Source organism: Macrosteles quadrilineatus, unplaced genomic scaffold, assembly GCF_028750875.1.
Source record: "Macrosteles quadrilineatus isolate MER2022 unplaced genomic scaffold, UCM_ALF_1.0 Scaffold_15__1_contigs__length_3749704, whole genome shotgun sequence".
NCBI classification, from domain to species: domain Eukaryota; kingdom Metazoa; phylum Arthropoda; class Insecta; order Hemiptera; family Cicadellidae; genus Macrosteles; species Macrosteles quadrilineatus.
In genome coordinates, this window is record NW_026542608.1 from 2324471 (window position 1) to 2340996 (window position 16526).

General features: G+C 36.9%; 1 protein-coding gene across 1 annotated transcript in view; it reads left to right on the forward strand.

The window, feature by feature from the left end:
• Nucleotides 1-2833: 2833 nt before the first annotated feature.
• The window catches only part of LOC129005068 (U4/U6 small nuclear ribonucleoprotein Prp4-like), a 103413-nt gene continuing 89720 nt past the window's right edge, over nucleotides 2834-16526 (forward strand). The window contains exons 1-3 of the mRNA XM_054433859.1: nucleotides 2834-2981; nucleotides 8784-8972; nucleotides 11769-11973. Of these exons, the coding sequence (XP_054289834.1) occupies nucleotides 8795-8972; nucleotides 11769-11973 (383 nt within the window). The 5' untranslated portion in view covers nucleotides 2834-2981; nucleotides 8784-8794. The remainder of the gene's footprint in view (nucleotides 2982-8783; nucleotides 8973-11768; nucleotides 11974-16526) is intronic.

Here is a 16526-nt window from a genome sequence, read left to right on the forward strand (position 1 = left end):
ATGTTGTTCCGTCCCATGTTGGTGACCACAATGGAGCCGTGGTCCTTACATTGGGACTGACCAAAGTAAGCATAGAACCCCACTGGCTAGACTCGTAAAAGATAGTAAAAAGGAAACTAGATTTAAATAATGTACCGACCCTATGTAGTATGCTAGAGAATATTAATTGGGAGAGTACACAATACCTGACGCTTCAAATGCATTTAGGATGTTTTCTGGTCTTTTCCAAGAACAATTTGACTTGGTCTTTCCAGCTAGAGAAATGAAGAAAACCGCAAACTATAAAATCTAAATAAAACCCTATGGCTCCCTATGGCCTATGGCCCTATGGCTATATCTATGGCTTTGGATGCCAAAGTAAGTAATCCTAACAATTGGTATACCCCAGAATTAAGCAAGCTGCGTTCGCTGATGGTTTTAGTTCATGATCACTACAAACTGACCCTTGACCCTGCTCTGAAAATCAAATACCTCTCCACTCTATACTAAAATCAAAAAAGACTACAGTTCCAAAGCTAGGTTAGCTAAGAAAATGTCCAATGCACAGACCATCTTGAATGCTCCAAATTCATGTAAAGCCGCTGGTGCATCATCAACCAACTCAGACCATCCACTCATGTACCTCCATCATCAACCGACGACTTTAATGACTACTTTTCTGGTACAGCTGAAAATATAATCTCTGACCTACCTCTGTTACAGCCTAACTCAGTTGACTACCTCTCGGACCTAAACCCAACTGTCACCCTAAGAAATTGGAAAAAGGTGAGTGAGAAAGATCTGATTAAAATAGTACACAATTTTAAAGATTCTTTTAGTCAAGATTTAAATGGAGTTTCTAGTCACATTCTTAAATCTGTATTTAAATCGATTGCTGCCCCTCTTGCTTATTTAGTCAACAGCTGTTTGGCTGAAGGTTTTTTTCCCGAAAACCTGAAGATAGCTAAAGCTATTCCTATCTACAAGAAGGGTGACCCGGCACAGAACGCTAACTTTCGGCCGATATTAATTCTTCCTGTTTTCTCTAAGGTTCTGGAGTCAGTAATGAAACAGCAACTGGTGGCCTATTTCGAGAACAACAACCTGTTCAACGATTCCCAACATGGGTTTAGGGCCGGACGATCCACAACCTCTGCACTCCTTAGCCTAGTCAAGAACATCTCTGATGCCTTTGAATCTGACTCCGTCCATCTCAGTCTTTGTGATCTTAGCAAGGTATTCGACGTGGTCTCTCATGATATCCTTCTTGCCAAGCTTGGCAAATATGGCGTCACTGGAGTAGTCCGCAAATCATTAGTCAGCTACTTAGATTACAGGAAACAAATTATTGTTTCGCTGCAGGGCATTTCTGCTGGATGAAGCCAAAGAATGGTTTGTTTTGTATCGCCTCAAAAGCAATGACGATAAAACACAATCCATCACGTGCACCCTCAAACAGGGCATCGAAGACGAGGCGGTCAAACTTCTAGGATTCTGGATCGATTCCAAACTCAACTGGAACCTCCATGTGGAGAAAGTGTGCGTTAGGCTAAGCAGAATATTCTATCTGATCAGGAAACTTAAGCATAAGATCACACGTCCCTACCATGCCATAAGTCATAAAGTACCTACCATGCATTATTTCATAGCCACATAAATTATGGGCTAAAAACGACCCAGAGTGTGCTGTTGCTGCAGAAGAAGGTGCTAAGACTAAGACTAATAACATCTTCCGGCCCTACCAACCACTGTAGGCCTCTTTTTAAAGAGCTTGGCATTCTATCAGTTTACAGCCAGTATACGTTAAACACCCTAGTCCTTTTGAGATAAAACATAAACAACTTCTCAACCAGAAAAGTGCAGCACAACTATGGGACGCGCAGAGCTTACAATTTCCCATGAATTATACAATGGTTCAATACAATGATTCATGATATTCTCAGATCGTTCTATGTATATTCACGTAGAATATTCCTTTGGAGTGTCCTGCTAGAATGTTCTCAGAATATTCTAATTTGATTTTGAAGAGAATATTCTGTAGTACTTAGTTGAGGATATTCTAGGAATATCCACTCCGTGGACAGTAATCTCAGTATCCATGAGACCAGACTTATGGAATGTTCACCTGGATGCACCCCGTTCTCGACTTAGCCACACGCTTAATTCATACCCGTCTCTAGCGATAATATTATTCAATACGCTACCGACAACCATCCGGACCCTAGAACCAAAAAAGTTAGTTTACGTCTGCACTTCGCCAGAGCCTAGTCAGTAGGCCCCTCTACTCGATCAAGCGTGACGAACCACTCGCCTTTCCAAAAATCCAAGTCACATCCGTCAGTTCTGATTAAATTGTATATAAGTTATATATAAATTTATAGTGTTTTGTTAGTTTACTCTTTTTCGACGCAATCTATCCAACTTTTGTTGGTCAAAGATGAAGGAATCAAGTATTCATAGTTCAGTAACCAAGCTTTCGTAAAACACAAATACCATTTTATTGGTTGCTTCCAAACAAAACATCTGTTTCAACCCTACTTGTGACGTTGCCACTTCGAAGGCCGCGGCCTGGAGCTAAAGGTGGCCGTGGCCATGGACGAGCTCTTTCTTTCGATTATGCTTAAAAGATTTCTTGTTCGGTCGGTCGAGAGTCGAGACAAGCGCTCTTGGCTCTGCTGAGTCTTCTGCACTAATGAGTAATGATGGCGTCTGGCGTCGTAACGGCACTAGCAGCAGCTAGTCATAACGGCACCTGAAAAATCTCCCGTGTGCCGCGCGGCACAACCGTATAGCTCAGTGCCGTCAACGGTGTTTCGTTTCTGTTTCTCTTTCTGTTTACGGTTACAATTTTATAGGTTAGGTTAGATTAGATTTCCTTGTTACAAGCAAACAGCAAATTTACACGGAACGAACACCAAACAATTTCCATAATAATTTGGTAGCAGTGAAGGAGAAGACACAGCAAATCAAAAACTCATAATATCACAAAATAAATCCAGGAGGTTAGTAGCCTAAGTTTAGTTGTGTTTGTATGAATTAGGCCTTACAACTAGGTAGGCCTAGCCCAAGGCGTATGAAAGATACGCTTTCATACGCCTTGGGCCTAGCCTATTTGGTTTTTTCTTCCGCAGAGGATACGCGTCCGGCAGTTACTGTCATAACCTAACCTTACCAACCAAACTTTCTGATGATAAAAAAATCTAATGAAGGTTAAATTCTGTTCATAAAATAAAATTATAGGGTAAATGACAAAAATTCCAACAAAAGATGTACCGTTAAGAAGAAATGGAATTCAAAGCAAAAGCTTTAACAAAAAGTCGAAGGTACCGATGGGATTCGAACCAGGTACTCTTGCATATTAGCCGAGCACTTTATCCACTACACCATGAACACAAATGGCAGTTGATCGTATCGTTGTGGTAGTGGCGTTCCGGACCCCCACATCCCGGTGACGTCACTGCCGGACGCCTAATCCACGCCCGGTTACCGGACGCGTATCCTCTGTGTTTTTCTTCACTTACAAAAAGACCAGCTTTTTTGCATTCTTTCGAAGCGTTTCTGCCAGGGGTTTAAAACCATCATAATCTTCAGATATTAAAGCTAGGCTTACCTATATCATCAGCAAACACTAAAATATAGATTTTTTTTGTCCAAGAAGTACTCATGAATTCAGATTTTCAGTCTCTTTGAGAGTCTCTTCCAATACAAGATTGAAGAGGAGAGGGACCACCCCATTGTTTTAGGCCTACTCATTGTGTTTATTTTAAAGTTGTCACCAAATTCACCCTTAGGCCTAACTCTGACTTTCCTTTGGTGTCCTTTATACAGGTTTTTGCCACGTTTACCCTATTAATTTTTCTGGAATCCCGTAGACTTTCAGTAGCTTCCACATTTCCTTCCGTCAATAGTATTCCTAAGTTTATATGCATTTAAGAAGTCTTTTGAAATATTTTAAAATTCAAATTAAGTCCAACAAATAAGCCTAGTTAAAATAAAGTGTAGCAGGGTATGTCTTATTACTATGCATTTTTTACTATATGCTACTATTTAAAATTGTTTTTTATGTCCCATTTTTACATCCTAGGACACTAGGTTCTAACCCGCAACTGTTTTACACATTAGGGCCTACTTCTGTCTAGTCCTAGAGAGTTGGGGCATTATCACGTACTGGTAGATATATTGACCTTTTTACTGGAAGAGTTAAATTTACAGTGACACCTTGGTGTCGTAGGACGTAGATAAAGACAATAGTATCCAAAATTTGGCTTATATTCATTATAAAAAGCCATTGTGTCGGTTACAAAAACTTGAAAAGATTAACATACAAAAATTAAACATAGGTACGATACATGTTTCTCAGTACCATTGCTCTTTATAGGCCTATATGCTATTTTCTTCATTAACAAGACCATTTACTTGTTAAGTGTTTAGAGGTTCTAAAAATTGTATTAAATTTGTATTATGATCCAATTGGTCATTTGAGTGTAGCTTCATAACATCATGTCCAATAAGTAGGCCTACATCAGCGCATAGTTCTTTCTTTTATTTATTTATTTAAATATTGAAAGCAAAGACCGTTCTTCTTAGACCTTCAATTTAAAATCATTGTATTTATATGCCGGAAAACTTAAACTGACTTTCACATACCCCTGAACGAATGACTTCAAATTGGACGCAGCTAGAGATACATGTCCCTTTTCTTTATAGGTAGCCTACATCCTCAATTTATACATCTTGACAAAATTTAAGTTAATAAAGCTTGATGTACTACTTGTATCGATTAAACAACATGCTTTGAAGTCATTTGCATTAGCTTCAACTAAAGAATTATTTAGCCCTAGTAGTGATGTATTGGCTGCAGTTGCAAGTAAGGCAGCGGATGTTCCAGAATCCTTTTTATTTGTTGTAAAATTCCGGGCTATACTTGCTTTAGACACTTGTGTAGTGACCCACCTTTCTACATTTTCCATTCTTTGCTTCTAATGCAGGACAACGATCTCTGGAATGTCGGTCAAATCCATAAAAATATCACTTCCCAGAAACATTATTGACAGCTGAAACCGTTTCCACAATCTGTCTTGAATTATTCTACCAAGTGGGGTTGTTTAGGGAAAATCTAACTTTAACAGTGAGTCGGTGGCTCAGTCGGTAACGTCGTGGACTTCGGGCCCAAGGCAGCGATGTCGTGGGTTCGGATCCTGGTCACTGCCGATAACATTTTTCGATCATCAATGTTTACAAGACATTGAACAATTTTGGACAATAAAACAGACAGCTGATAATAAATAAACATTCATATCATTCCGTAGTAAGTTAGGACTGTGACAAATAACTGCTGACAAAAAGGCAGGCATTTTCAACACTTCCCTTATTTGCATAGTCATGCCGAGAGTCCAAGATGTTTTCGCAGGACTTGAAGTCTTGGTCTTTCTTGATATAGGCGGACTGGCAGACGAAGATATCACCATCACTTTGAGAAATTTCGTGTCCGAGAAAGTATGATACTTCTTTTACTAGGATTTCAAATTGTGAACGAAATTGCCTGATAAATAAGTCCATTTCGGTCTGACTAGTCGCTGCGACTAATCCATCATCAACATAGAGAGCAACGATGATTTTTCCAGCTGGGGTAGGACAAATGTAGACCCAGGGATCTTCACGGCTCTGTCACCTTTCATGAAGTTGTCAAACCGTTTATTCCAGCATCGAGGTGCCTGTTTCAGGCCGTATAAGCTGTGTTTGAGACAACAAACACGATTTGTCCCATCATCCTTCAGCCTGCTTCATAAAAATCTCTTCTTCAACGTCTCCGTACAAGAACGCAGTTGAGACGTCAAACTACCGCAGAACCATTTTCTCAACAGCTGCAATGGACAATATTGATCGAACAACCTCCAGACGAGCAACTGGGCTGAATGTTTCAGTGTAATCTATACCGGGTCTTTGCACACATCCTTTGATGACCAATCTCGCCCGATATTTGTCAACACTTCCATCAGGATTGCGCTTTATTCGGTAGACCCACTTGTTGTTGATAGTCTTCTTTCCCGGAGGGAGCTCGGTCAATTCCCATTTACCGTGTTTATGCATGGATTCCCTCTTGAATTATTCTCCCAAGTGGAGGTGTTTAGGGAAAATCTAAGTATAACTACGATGAAAAACGAATTTAAACTATAAAACATCAAATGTATTTCTCATTAATGTTTACAAGACATGGAAGGACAACAAAACAGACAGTTGATAATCAATAAACATTCATATTATCTGTAGTATGACTTTGACAAATAACTGCTGACAAAAAGGCAGGCATTTTCAACAGTTTGTCCTTCACCCGACTATGAGTGAGAATCACACTGACATTTTTATTGTGTCTCAGTTACTGCGCAAGTTTGCATTCCGTATTCAACTTGTTTATAATGATCAACTTGAGCTTGGGCCATGTCGGGTGCTCTTGACTGCTTAACTGTGTCAGTTAAGTCAATTTTTTTATTTTTTCAAATAATCGCTGTCATACATATATGATAAAGATAAGCCATTTATAAAGGCCTTTGGAGTGTTCCCTTGTACATAGCTGCGATCACTGCATCAAACACGCAATCTTGGCTTAGGCTGTGGTTTCCTAGACGCGTAATAGATGCGCAGCGGTTTAGATTTTAAAAGTTTAAATAACTTCTTGATCAGCATTGTACGTGTTATTAAATTTACGGAAGAAGATACGTCTTGTAAGACTTAAAACATATATTTACGCTTATACTGTTACTCACAAGACGGTAAATACACAAAAAAGATGGTAAGTGGTGATCGATTTTAAATCACTAACATAGATTATAAAAGTTGTAAAGTAGAATGTTTTATCACTGCCTTATCTGATCACGATTTGCAACTTTTCAAGTTTTTAATACCTAAAGTTAAAAGTTATAAGAATTCAAAACTAACTAGGCCTATGGGAGGGCAGAAAATTTAGCCAGGAAAGTATGAAAATGTTTCTTGATTGATGATCACTTGCAAATATAAATTGGAACCTGCTGTATATTAGACCTGTAGAGGAAAAATTTACGTATTTCTATGATATTTTAATATATTACATTAGTTTGCACTTTCCAAAAACTAAAATAGTTAAATATAATAATTAGGTATAACCAATGGATTGACGATGAAGTTATTTATAAGCGAAGGGAAATAATTGACCAACACCATACTTATAGATGCAAAAAAATAATGTAGCATTGAAAAAGAATATAAAAGAGAATAAGAAAGAGTACAAACTTATGATTAAAACTAAGAAAAAATGTCTTTTTAACAATCATCTATATTAAAACCAGACAGGGTTTTTTTATTTCACGATTCTGAATCAACTACTTGACGGATTTTCATGATTTTTGTGTTGAAAGAAAGATAATTTTGAGACTAGGGAATCTCGAAGCCATAATTTTAGTTTAGGGTTTCAGTTTTTTACAAAACACTAAAAAATAAGGCTAGATTTTCCCTGCGATGCACACGAGCTGAGAAAAAAGGTTTTAAAGAAACATGCTTGCCTATTAATATATAGATAGATAGATTGAAAACCAAAACAATAATAAAATGAAAATCTATTTCTGTACATTTAAAATGAGTCAATATATTCTTAGCCCAAGTATTCTAGCTTTCATATTCTTAACAAATACACAAATACCATTAGCTGCCTCCAAACAAAACAGCTGTAACAACACTACTTGCGACGTTGCCACTGGGAAGGCCTGGAGTTAAAGGTGGCCATGTACAATGTAAGTTATTTAATTTACATTTTGATTAGCTCACAAGCCCCTCTCTGCTTATTGCTCTTACACTCACTGTGGTGATCATGTGTCACTAAACAAGATGCGATGCAACAAAACTATGGGTTTTCTTTTACCAACCGAGTGTGACTTTCGAAGTCACAGTTAACTATACCATGACACAGAATTCAATAATATACCAAACCAATAATAGAATTTAAAGTAGTCAGATTTTAACAATAATTATTGATAAACAATGAAAAAGTAACAGTTTTTAATAAACAGATTTTAACAATTAATAAACTATTAAAAAAGTAACAATAATAAACACTTGGAACAGTGAACAACAATGATAAAATATAATGAAACAATTATTTTCAACTCAGATCAAGGCCCCACTAGGAAAACTAGGTTTTTTCTAGTGGGGCCTTGCTCAGATCTAGATATAAATTCTTTAACTTCATCTTTAAAACTCTACGGTAACAGTAACATATATTCCTCAGCTGTACCGGTAAGCTATTTAATAAGAATGGAACCAAATTTACCCTTGTTCTTTAAGAATATTTTATTTGTTGTTCTAGGCACAATAAAGAACATTTGCCTTGAGCTGTATCTTATCTATGTACATTAAGGTTTTTGAACTCATCTGAAAAATAATAATCTGTTGTAATTAAAAATTTGAACAGTCCATATACTGGAATAACGTTGACTAATTGATAACCTAGCATGGGATTTTCAACCAGATCAGCAGAATCAAGCTTAGTCATTGTTTTGATTATCCTGCTCAAATGGCAATTTTTGTCAAAAGGCTATCGGGAGTAATAAGTGTTTACTGTAGGCCTACAATAAGGGTAGCTTGTATTGCACAACATAATAAGTGAACTTTAAACAAGTGTACACAACACGAGTCTGAATCTTAAAACCACATGTTTGGTAGGAGTAGTGTAAGTTACTGTGAGCCTATGTTTTCAGTTTGTTTAAAGTAAAATATTCATAATCAAATTGATTGAAAATTATGTACACCTAATTAGAACTCACTGGATTTAATAGGTTAGATCAAGATGTCTGACGATGAAGACATCATTTATGTCAAGAAGCAGAACACTATTCACTATGGCTCTATTGAAGAACAAGAGAGACATCGCCTACAGTCCATGCCTCTGGTACCACCAGGCGAGGAGTCCATGGAGGAAGCACCTATCTCGCCAGCTCCAGCAGGGCAAATCCATACATCGGACGGTAATATTGCCTGTTTTGTTAAAGTTCATTTAATTTCTTTCCGCAATCTAAGTTACATTTAAGGTGTAATTACTTTAAAGAGTACCGGTACTAAACATCTAGCAAAGATACAGTCTAAAGGCAAATATTCACACAAAATTACCATCTGAATTATTTGATCTAAATATTTGAATTGTTATCAACATAACATTAATAATTAAGGCCTATTAGCTCCAAACACCCGGCTTTGCCCAGGTACAATACAATTTACAATAATGGTTAGGTATATACCTAGTCAGTTTTTCTGTTTTATAGATGTACACAAATCTTAGCACCATTAAGGGAACAGCGAGGCTAGATTGTAGCTGAGAACGTAGCTGAGAGTTTTTTTATCCCCGATTATAGCGGAGCTGCACATGCACATAACGGTGCGGCGACAGTAGGGAGTCAAGAGGCTGAAATACAGTACTTTTGAATATACATTCTAATATTTATGTATCTTGAGGGTAAAACGTACTGATTTTGTAAATGAATGAATGAATGGTGAAAATAGTAAAACACAGCAAAGTGGCCATTTATTGTACAACTGCCTACCTACATATTCAACATAATAAAAACTGTAAGATATACTTATAAAAGCTTCTAATCATAGTATAAAAAAGTAAAAAAATCGTTTACAGGATAAATTGTACATTAAATACGTCACTTAATGGGAAATCTGTACTTTATCTTTATGACAAGAATAATTACACAAAATAATTTCATGCATTTGTAATAAAAATATCCCTTGCCCCAAACAGAACTGTGTTCACGAACTGAAAAAATAAAACTACATTTTACATAGTGGGTTTGACCACTGAGCCTCTACCCTCGACCAAACCCTCAAGTTAAAGAAATCGGGGTAGAATTTCGGAGAGGAGAGGCTAGCGTGTTGGCGCGGGTACCCGCTACGTTCCCTGCTCCGTGTTTTGGCCCACCTATGTACATGTATGTTCTAAAACCCGCTTAGCTAGCCTGGCCGCTTCAGTGCTAAATCTGGAAATATATAAAATATTCTTTCTCTGGTAGAAAACTATAGACCAACTACTATCACTACCTAGTGTTTCCGTATTTGATTGAGCAGAATGAGCGAATCCAGCAAAGCTCTTACATGTAGACTTATGCATTTCTTCTTTCGCTTCAAACTTGTAAACTTAAAATTCCTATGTTATTCTTATCCTATACTCTTATATGAGCAATGTTTTCTTGTACGTATGCTTGTTTGCTTGCTTGCACAAAGATCTCGTAAACGGCTTCGACGATTTCCTTCAAATGTAGTAAATAATTCATTTCTGGCCTAAAAACATGTTTAATGCAGTTAAAACTGCCAATAAAAATCTAATTACCGGTACATAAAAAATTGAAATTGAAAGTCAAACCTTTTTAACATTGGCCTTATGGGTTTATAAGTAACCATGTTGGTTGAACAAAATAACAAAGAAAAAGTAAGCTAAAGACATGTAAGTTGTAACATGTGTTAAAAATAAGCTATCCATCCACAGTATACTAGCAAATTACAAAATACAGTACAAAAGGAAAAACATCAGTTGTTACTATTGAGCAAAGATTACACTGAAGATAACTCGATAGGTGAAAATAGTTTCAAGTTTCAAGTTTCAACAAAAATTAGTTGTAAATAAAACGTGAGTTTCCTTTATATTGCTTTTACGATCGAAAAAAACTACACCGAGCGATGCCTCGGTCCCCAGGTACTGGAGAGTAAGTAAACTGTTGTAGTTAACTTGTTTTTGAAAAGCGTATATTTTGATCATACTTTGCAAATTTATTTATTTTATACTATAAGCTAAAGCTAGTAATATTTTACTAAAAAACACACTTCATTACCCTCCCTGTAGCAGCAAACCTAGGCACTCATTAAACCTAATTTTATTTAAATACAGGGTGAGGCAGTGAATCGGCACGATTCCGATACCAGCTGACAAGGAATTGGGGGCTATTAGAGCACAGTGGAAATGACCATAGGCATCTAGACAAGTGGAAATTTCAGTAGCCATGGAGCATTGCATGAGTGCACAGCTCACGTTTGCTGTAAAAGCATATTACAAAAATAAGGATATTATGGTTTGTGTTAGCGCACTTTCCGTTGCGAGTTCAGTCAATCGTCCCAGGCTCCCGTGCCATCAAGGAAAGCTATCCTCCATTGGGTGAATAACTTTGAAGCCACTGCACGACAAAACGCTAAAAAATGATTGTAGACGTTATGCAAACGCTAAAGAACGTCATGGGCTGATTTCAATTCATAATTCATCAATGTGTGCAAAACCAAATACGCCATTTTACTGACTCTGTATTAAAAAATGTAATTATTTTTAAGGTGAAACATTAATTTCCACTCATTTACTTAGGATTTATGTTAATACAACTATCCTTCTTTTCAAAATGAATTATTTGTGATTTTTCAAAATCGTGCCGTTTCACTGCCTCACCCTGTAGATTTGATTTAAGTTAAAATCAAATCAGGTAAACAGAATTTTTTTAGTCTACACTCTGCAGGTTTGCTGCTGCGGGGATGTTTAGTTTTTATTTCAAAAGCTGATTCTGTGAGCTTTAAGGTAGCTATTTATAAAACTTTAGGTTATTAAGTTAAAATTCATTTTTATAGCCCCAGGATTGCGTAATATGACATATAATGGTTAAAACATACCTCGTCAGACAATCCTTAACATGTAGTGTCGATGTTGCTACATATGTTTCAGCGGTTATTTACCTATTCAGTTAAGTAGATTATGAACTTTAAATATATTTTGTTACTTTTAGAATACATGGAATTGGAAGAAGAAATGTCTAAAGATAAGCAAGCTCTTTTGGAAGAGTTTGAACGCAGAAAGAAAGCACGCCAAGTGAATGTCTCTACAGATGATTCTGAAGTAAAGAAAAACCTACGGCAGCTGGGTGAACCTATATGCTTATTTGGTGAAGGGCCTGCAGAGCGACGTAGCCGCCTAAGAGATTTACTTTCCAGGTAGGTTATTATCAAATTATCTATCAACTCATACTTGTTGTTTTGCACCACATTGCAGAGAGGTTGAATGCTTAATACCAATACCAAAAATTTAATTCTTACTTCTGAAAAGGCCTCTTTCTTTCAACTACCTTAAACTCTAACTAACTTGAGACTGGGACGGTGGTATCGTCCTGTAATCCAGCTACTAGGAGGTCACGAATTTTGGATATTTATCGGCATGCACTGAGGATGCGATACTTCCTAGTGTGGATTAATGTCCGCACTAGTGAATACTACGACTATCCGCAGTGCTATCGTGATAATTAGACCAATTCGTTAATATTAAACTAAGGCATAAATGTGGTTTGGATGAAGCCAGTGGCATTTCACAAGAGATTACGAGAGATAAATGCATAGTGGATGTGCCGGGGATTGAACCCGTCCCTCCCGCACCGAATTCCGAGACACTAACCACTAGGCTAGCAACACAACCACTACCAGCTTCTTCCGTATACCAGTAGGCTGACTAAAATTATGTATTTCTTGTTCTCCCTACCATAAGCCATTGCTAATTGCTCATACAGTACAACCTCTTAAATCCGAATTAATTGGGTCCGGTGGTAGTTCAGACTATTGAATAGTTTGGGTTACAAAAAATATTGTTATTCTTACATAACAATAGCTAAAACGAGGCTAAAATGTATTGGAATTGTTACATGAAAAGTGAAAAATGCTTTATACAGTAAAATACAGTGTTTATTTAATACAGTTAGTAAACACAGTGAATAAACAGTACATTACAGTAGAAACAACTGCAGTGCGTATATCAGTCTACAATAAAGAACTACTGTACTGTGTATAGATTACAGCAATGAGGCGTTCGGGTTAGTGGACGTTCGGGTTATGGGGGTTCGGATTAAAGAGGTTCTACAGTACACAAGGGGTCCCAGGGGGGGGGGTTCAGGGACCCCCCCCAAAATATTTTTTATATACATAAACTATTATACCAGGGGAACTTCAATAATTTTTACTATAAATCGTTCTGCCAAATTGAAATTCGTTGTAGTCTTTACACTTGTGGCGAACGAAAGGACTTATTACAAACTCTAACCTAAAACTCATCGTTCGAGTCTGACTATTTTTTGTACGTTATGAAAAGTATGGAAGATCGGCAGACGACGGACGCTTTCAGCCATAGCCATATACAGCAAGGGCAGTGTCCGATGCTGACATTCAACGTTCGGCCGCATTCTTCTTTTTATTTAATTTTTTCGGCATTTAATGTTATCATTCATTGAAAACTTGAATTGGGTATTGGATAAAGAAAAGAAGTTGTATCAATAGCCAAAGCTTGAAAGGTAGTTGAATATTAATTTATCTGAGTTCAGCGTTAGGAATTTTGTAATTACAGTAATGTAATTCAATGATTACCGTAGCAAATTTCTAAACTTTCAATATTAAATAGTATTCATATTTAGAGCACCTGAATAAAACGTAACAGGGTTTTTTTATTTCACGATTCTGAATCAACGACTTGACGGATTTCACGATTTTTGTGTTGAATGAAAGATAGTTTTGAGAACTAGGGAATGTCGAAGCCATATTTTTAGTTTAGGGTTTCAGTTTTTTAGAAATTAAGTTTAACATTTTAAAAAGTCTAGCAGCCGACGCTAACATTCTACTCTAGCTTTTGGTATATTTGCTTAACGTAACAGCTGTAAACATTCAGCGTTTTCGAAACAAATTCAGCATTTGGATAAAAAATTAAATGACATACATAGAATTTACTTATTTATACTATGTGTTGCTATAATCATTGATACATTCATTTATTCGGTAAGAAAATGAGAGGTTTGTTAAATATACATAGTAAAATACTAGATGTTCTAATTAATTTTTTTAGCAGTCTTTAAAATATTTAGTTAGCTTAACTACAATATAATTTGTTAACAGCTGGTTGAATAAAAAAATAATCTATAGAACTATGAGGTTAGTTTATTTACTCTGGGATTTTGTCATTGATTATAGGAAAGAGTAAGATTCTATAACCATTGCTGTATACGAATCGAAGCTCACGAATCTTCAAAAGAAAGATTATTAAAATTATTTTACTACTCGACTTTTTGAGGAAAGGTTAGGAAAATAACAATGATTACGGTACATGTTTGAATTAATCTTGGCAGCTTTTTCTTTACGATAAATTTTGAACTGCTTAAACTATGCTTGAATTAGTAGACACACTATATACAGTTTTAATGGACTACTCGATTCCCGTACGTAGGACGGGCCAACAGCTCGTCATATTTGAGAATACCACAACCCAATTGGCATGTTGCTAGCCACAAAACAACAACAAAATGGTAGTGTCTCAGACTTGGATGCGGAAGGGACGGATTTAATTCCCAGCACAACCTCAAAAACATTGCACAAAAACTTTATTCTCTTGTTGACCCCCTTGTAAAATGCCACTGGCACTGGTGTAGAAAAAATTAGAACACTGAGAACCAATTCTTCAGGCGGTAGCAGTGACGGGACGCCGACGGCAACGTAGTTAGGTAGTGTACTTTGTGTAGGTTAACTGTTGCTTAGTGGGCAGGTATAATGCAGTTGTGTTGGGTGCAAGTTCTTAAACACTTCTTCAATAAAATAAGTTCTCTGGTTTGAAATCTTAGTCTGATTTTGGACATTTTCTGTTTAGCATGCACATCGGCACCAGTTGAAAGGGTCTTTTCGTAAATCAATAATGCTTGAATGTGTTGTAATGTTGCGGTATTCCTTTGATATTAAAACCCCAAGTCTCAATAATGCAAAAACATGACATTAGCCTATACAATTATATTTTTAGACATTTCTTTGACCTTTAAATAAACTGGGAAGCTTGAACACATTAAACTAGGTCCTCAAAATAGCTTAAAACCACTAATTTTGGCACGTTATTTCCTGATTTTTTCTGATTTTTTTGGGCGGGGGACCCCCCCCCCCCCAGGCCCCCCGGTGACCCCCCCCCCCCAAAATATATGTCTAGGACCGCCCTTGACAGTACATGTTTTGGTTGTTTAAGAGTTGACTTTTATTAATCTATTGTTCTAGTCTACATTTCATAAATCTGTATATAACAACATTCCAGTCTGAAATAATTAACTGTACACATTAAATGTAGATGGTTTTGCATCTTTTAAGAACAACAAAGACAACAGCAAAAAAGCCAGAACAAATTTATTAAAGAAGTACTAGAAACTGTGTGCGGTGTTATTATAATAAAGAGTAAAAGGTCGAGGGTTTTGGTATAAAAGATTTAATTTATGAGAGAAATAATGAGAACATGTTATTATGAGAGGTGATTTGCGATGAATGAATCCAACAATGGATAATGGTCATATGATGGGATGTTAAATACAAAGACATTTAAATTAATAGATGAAACAAAGACACTTGACGGAACATACCGCCCCCTTTGAACCAATGGGGTTCAACAAATTAAAATATTACTTTTAACAAAAACAAAAACTGAGGGGGGTATTTATGTAAAATTGATTGTCTGAGGAACACATTTAAGGGATGGGAAACACTTTTATCGCTGGTCTTGTATACAGTCCGTTCGCTGTTTTAACTTTGACCACTCTGACAATGCCGTCCAGTCCAGGTGAAGTTTCCACTATTCGACCTAATGGCCAACACAGGGGAGCAGTTCTGGTGTCTTGAAGTAGAACAAGGTCACCAACCTTGAGGTTTTCATTTTTGATGTTCCACTTGAAACGCTGTTGAAGGGTGTTTAGGTATTCTTGGCTCCAACGTCGCCAAATGTTTTGGGTAAAAGCTTGGACACGTTGCCAACGCTTAAGGCGGTTAGAAGTCAAATCGGTGAGGTCCGGTTCAGGAACAGATACTAGAGAAGAGCCAATGAGAAAATGGCACGGAGTTAATGCTGTTAAGTCCGAAGGGTCTGAGGAAAGAGGAGTCAATGGTCTTGAATTCATAATTGCTTCAATTTTAGCAGTTAGAGTGAAGAATTCTTCAACTGTGAGAACTTCTTGTTGAATGACTCGATAGAGGTGATGTTTCATGCTTTTGACAGCACTTTCCCACAAGCCTCCTTGGTGTGGGGCAGCTGGTGGATTGAAGTTGAATTCGATTGAATGAAGGTTACAAAAGTCCAAGATTGGTTGTTTGTTTTCAATAGTTTTGAAGAGTGATTTAAAATATGAATCGGCTCCGACAAAGTTGGTACCACAGTCGGAATGAATCTTTTTTGGAAGACCTCGACGTGATACAAATCGTGTTAAAGAAGCTAGAAATGATGCTGTAGAAAGATCAGTCACAGGTTCTAGATGAACGGCTTTTGTGGCAAAGCATACAAATACACATATATAAATCTTGAAATGTTTAACAGACCGTAGATTGTGAGATTTTGCAATGAAGGGACCACAGAAGTCCATGCCTGTTGTCTGAAATGGGCGTGTACAGCTGACTCTTGAACTGGGTAGATCACCCATAAGAGGTGGGGTATTTCTTGGTTTACACTTAAAACATCTTAAACATTTGAAAATTCGCATTTGAACGGTTCTAGCAGA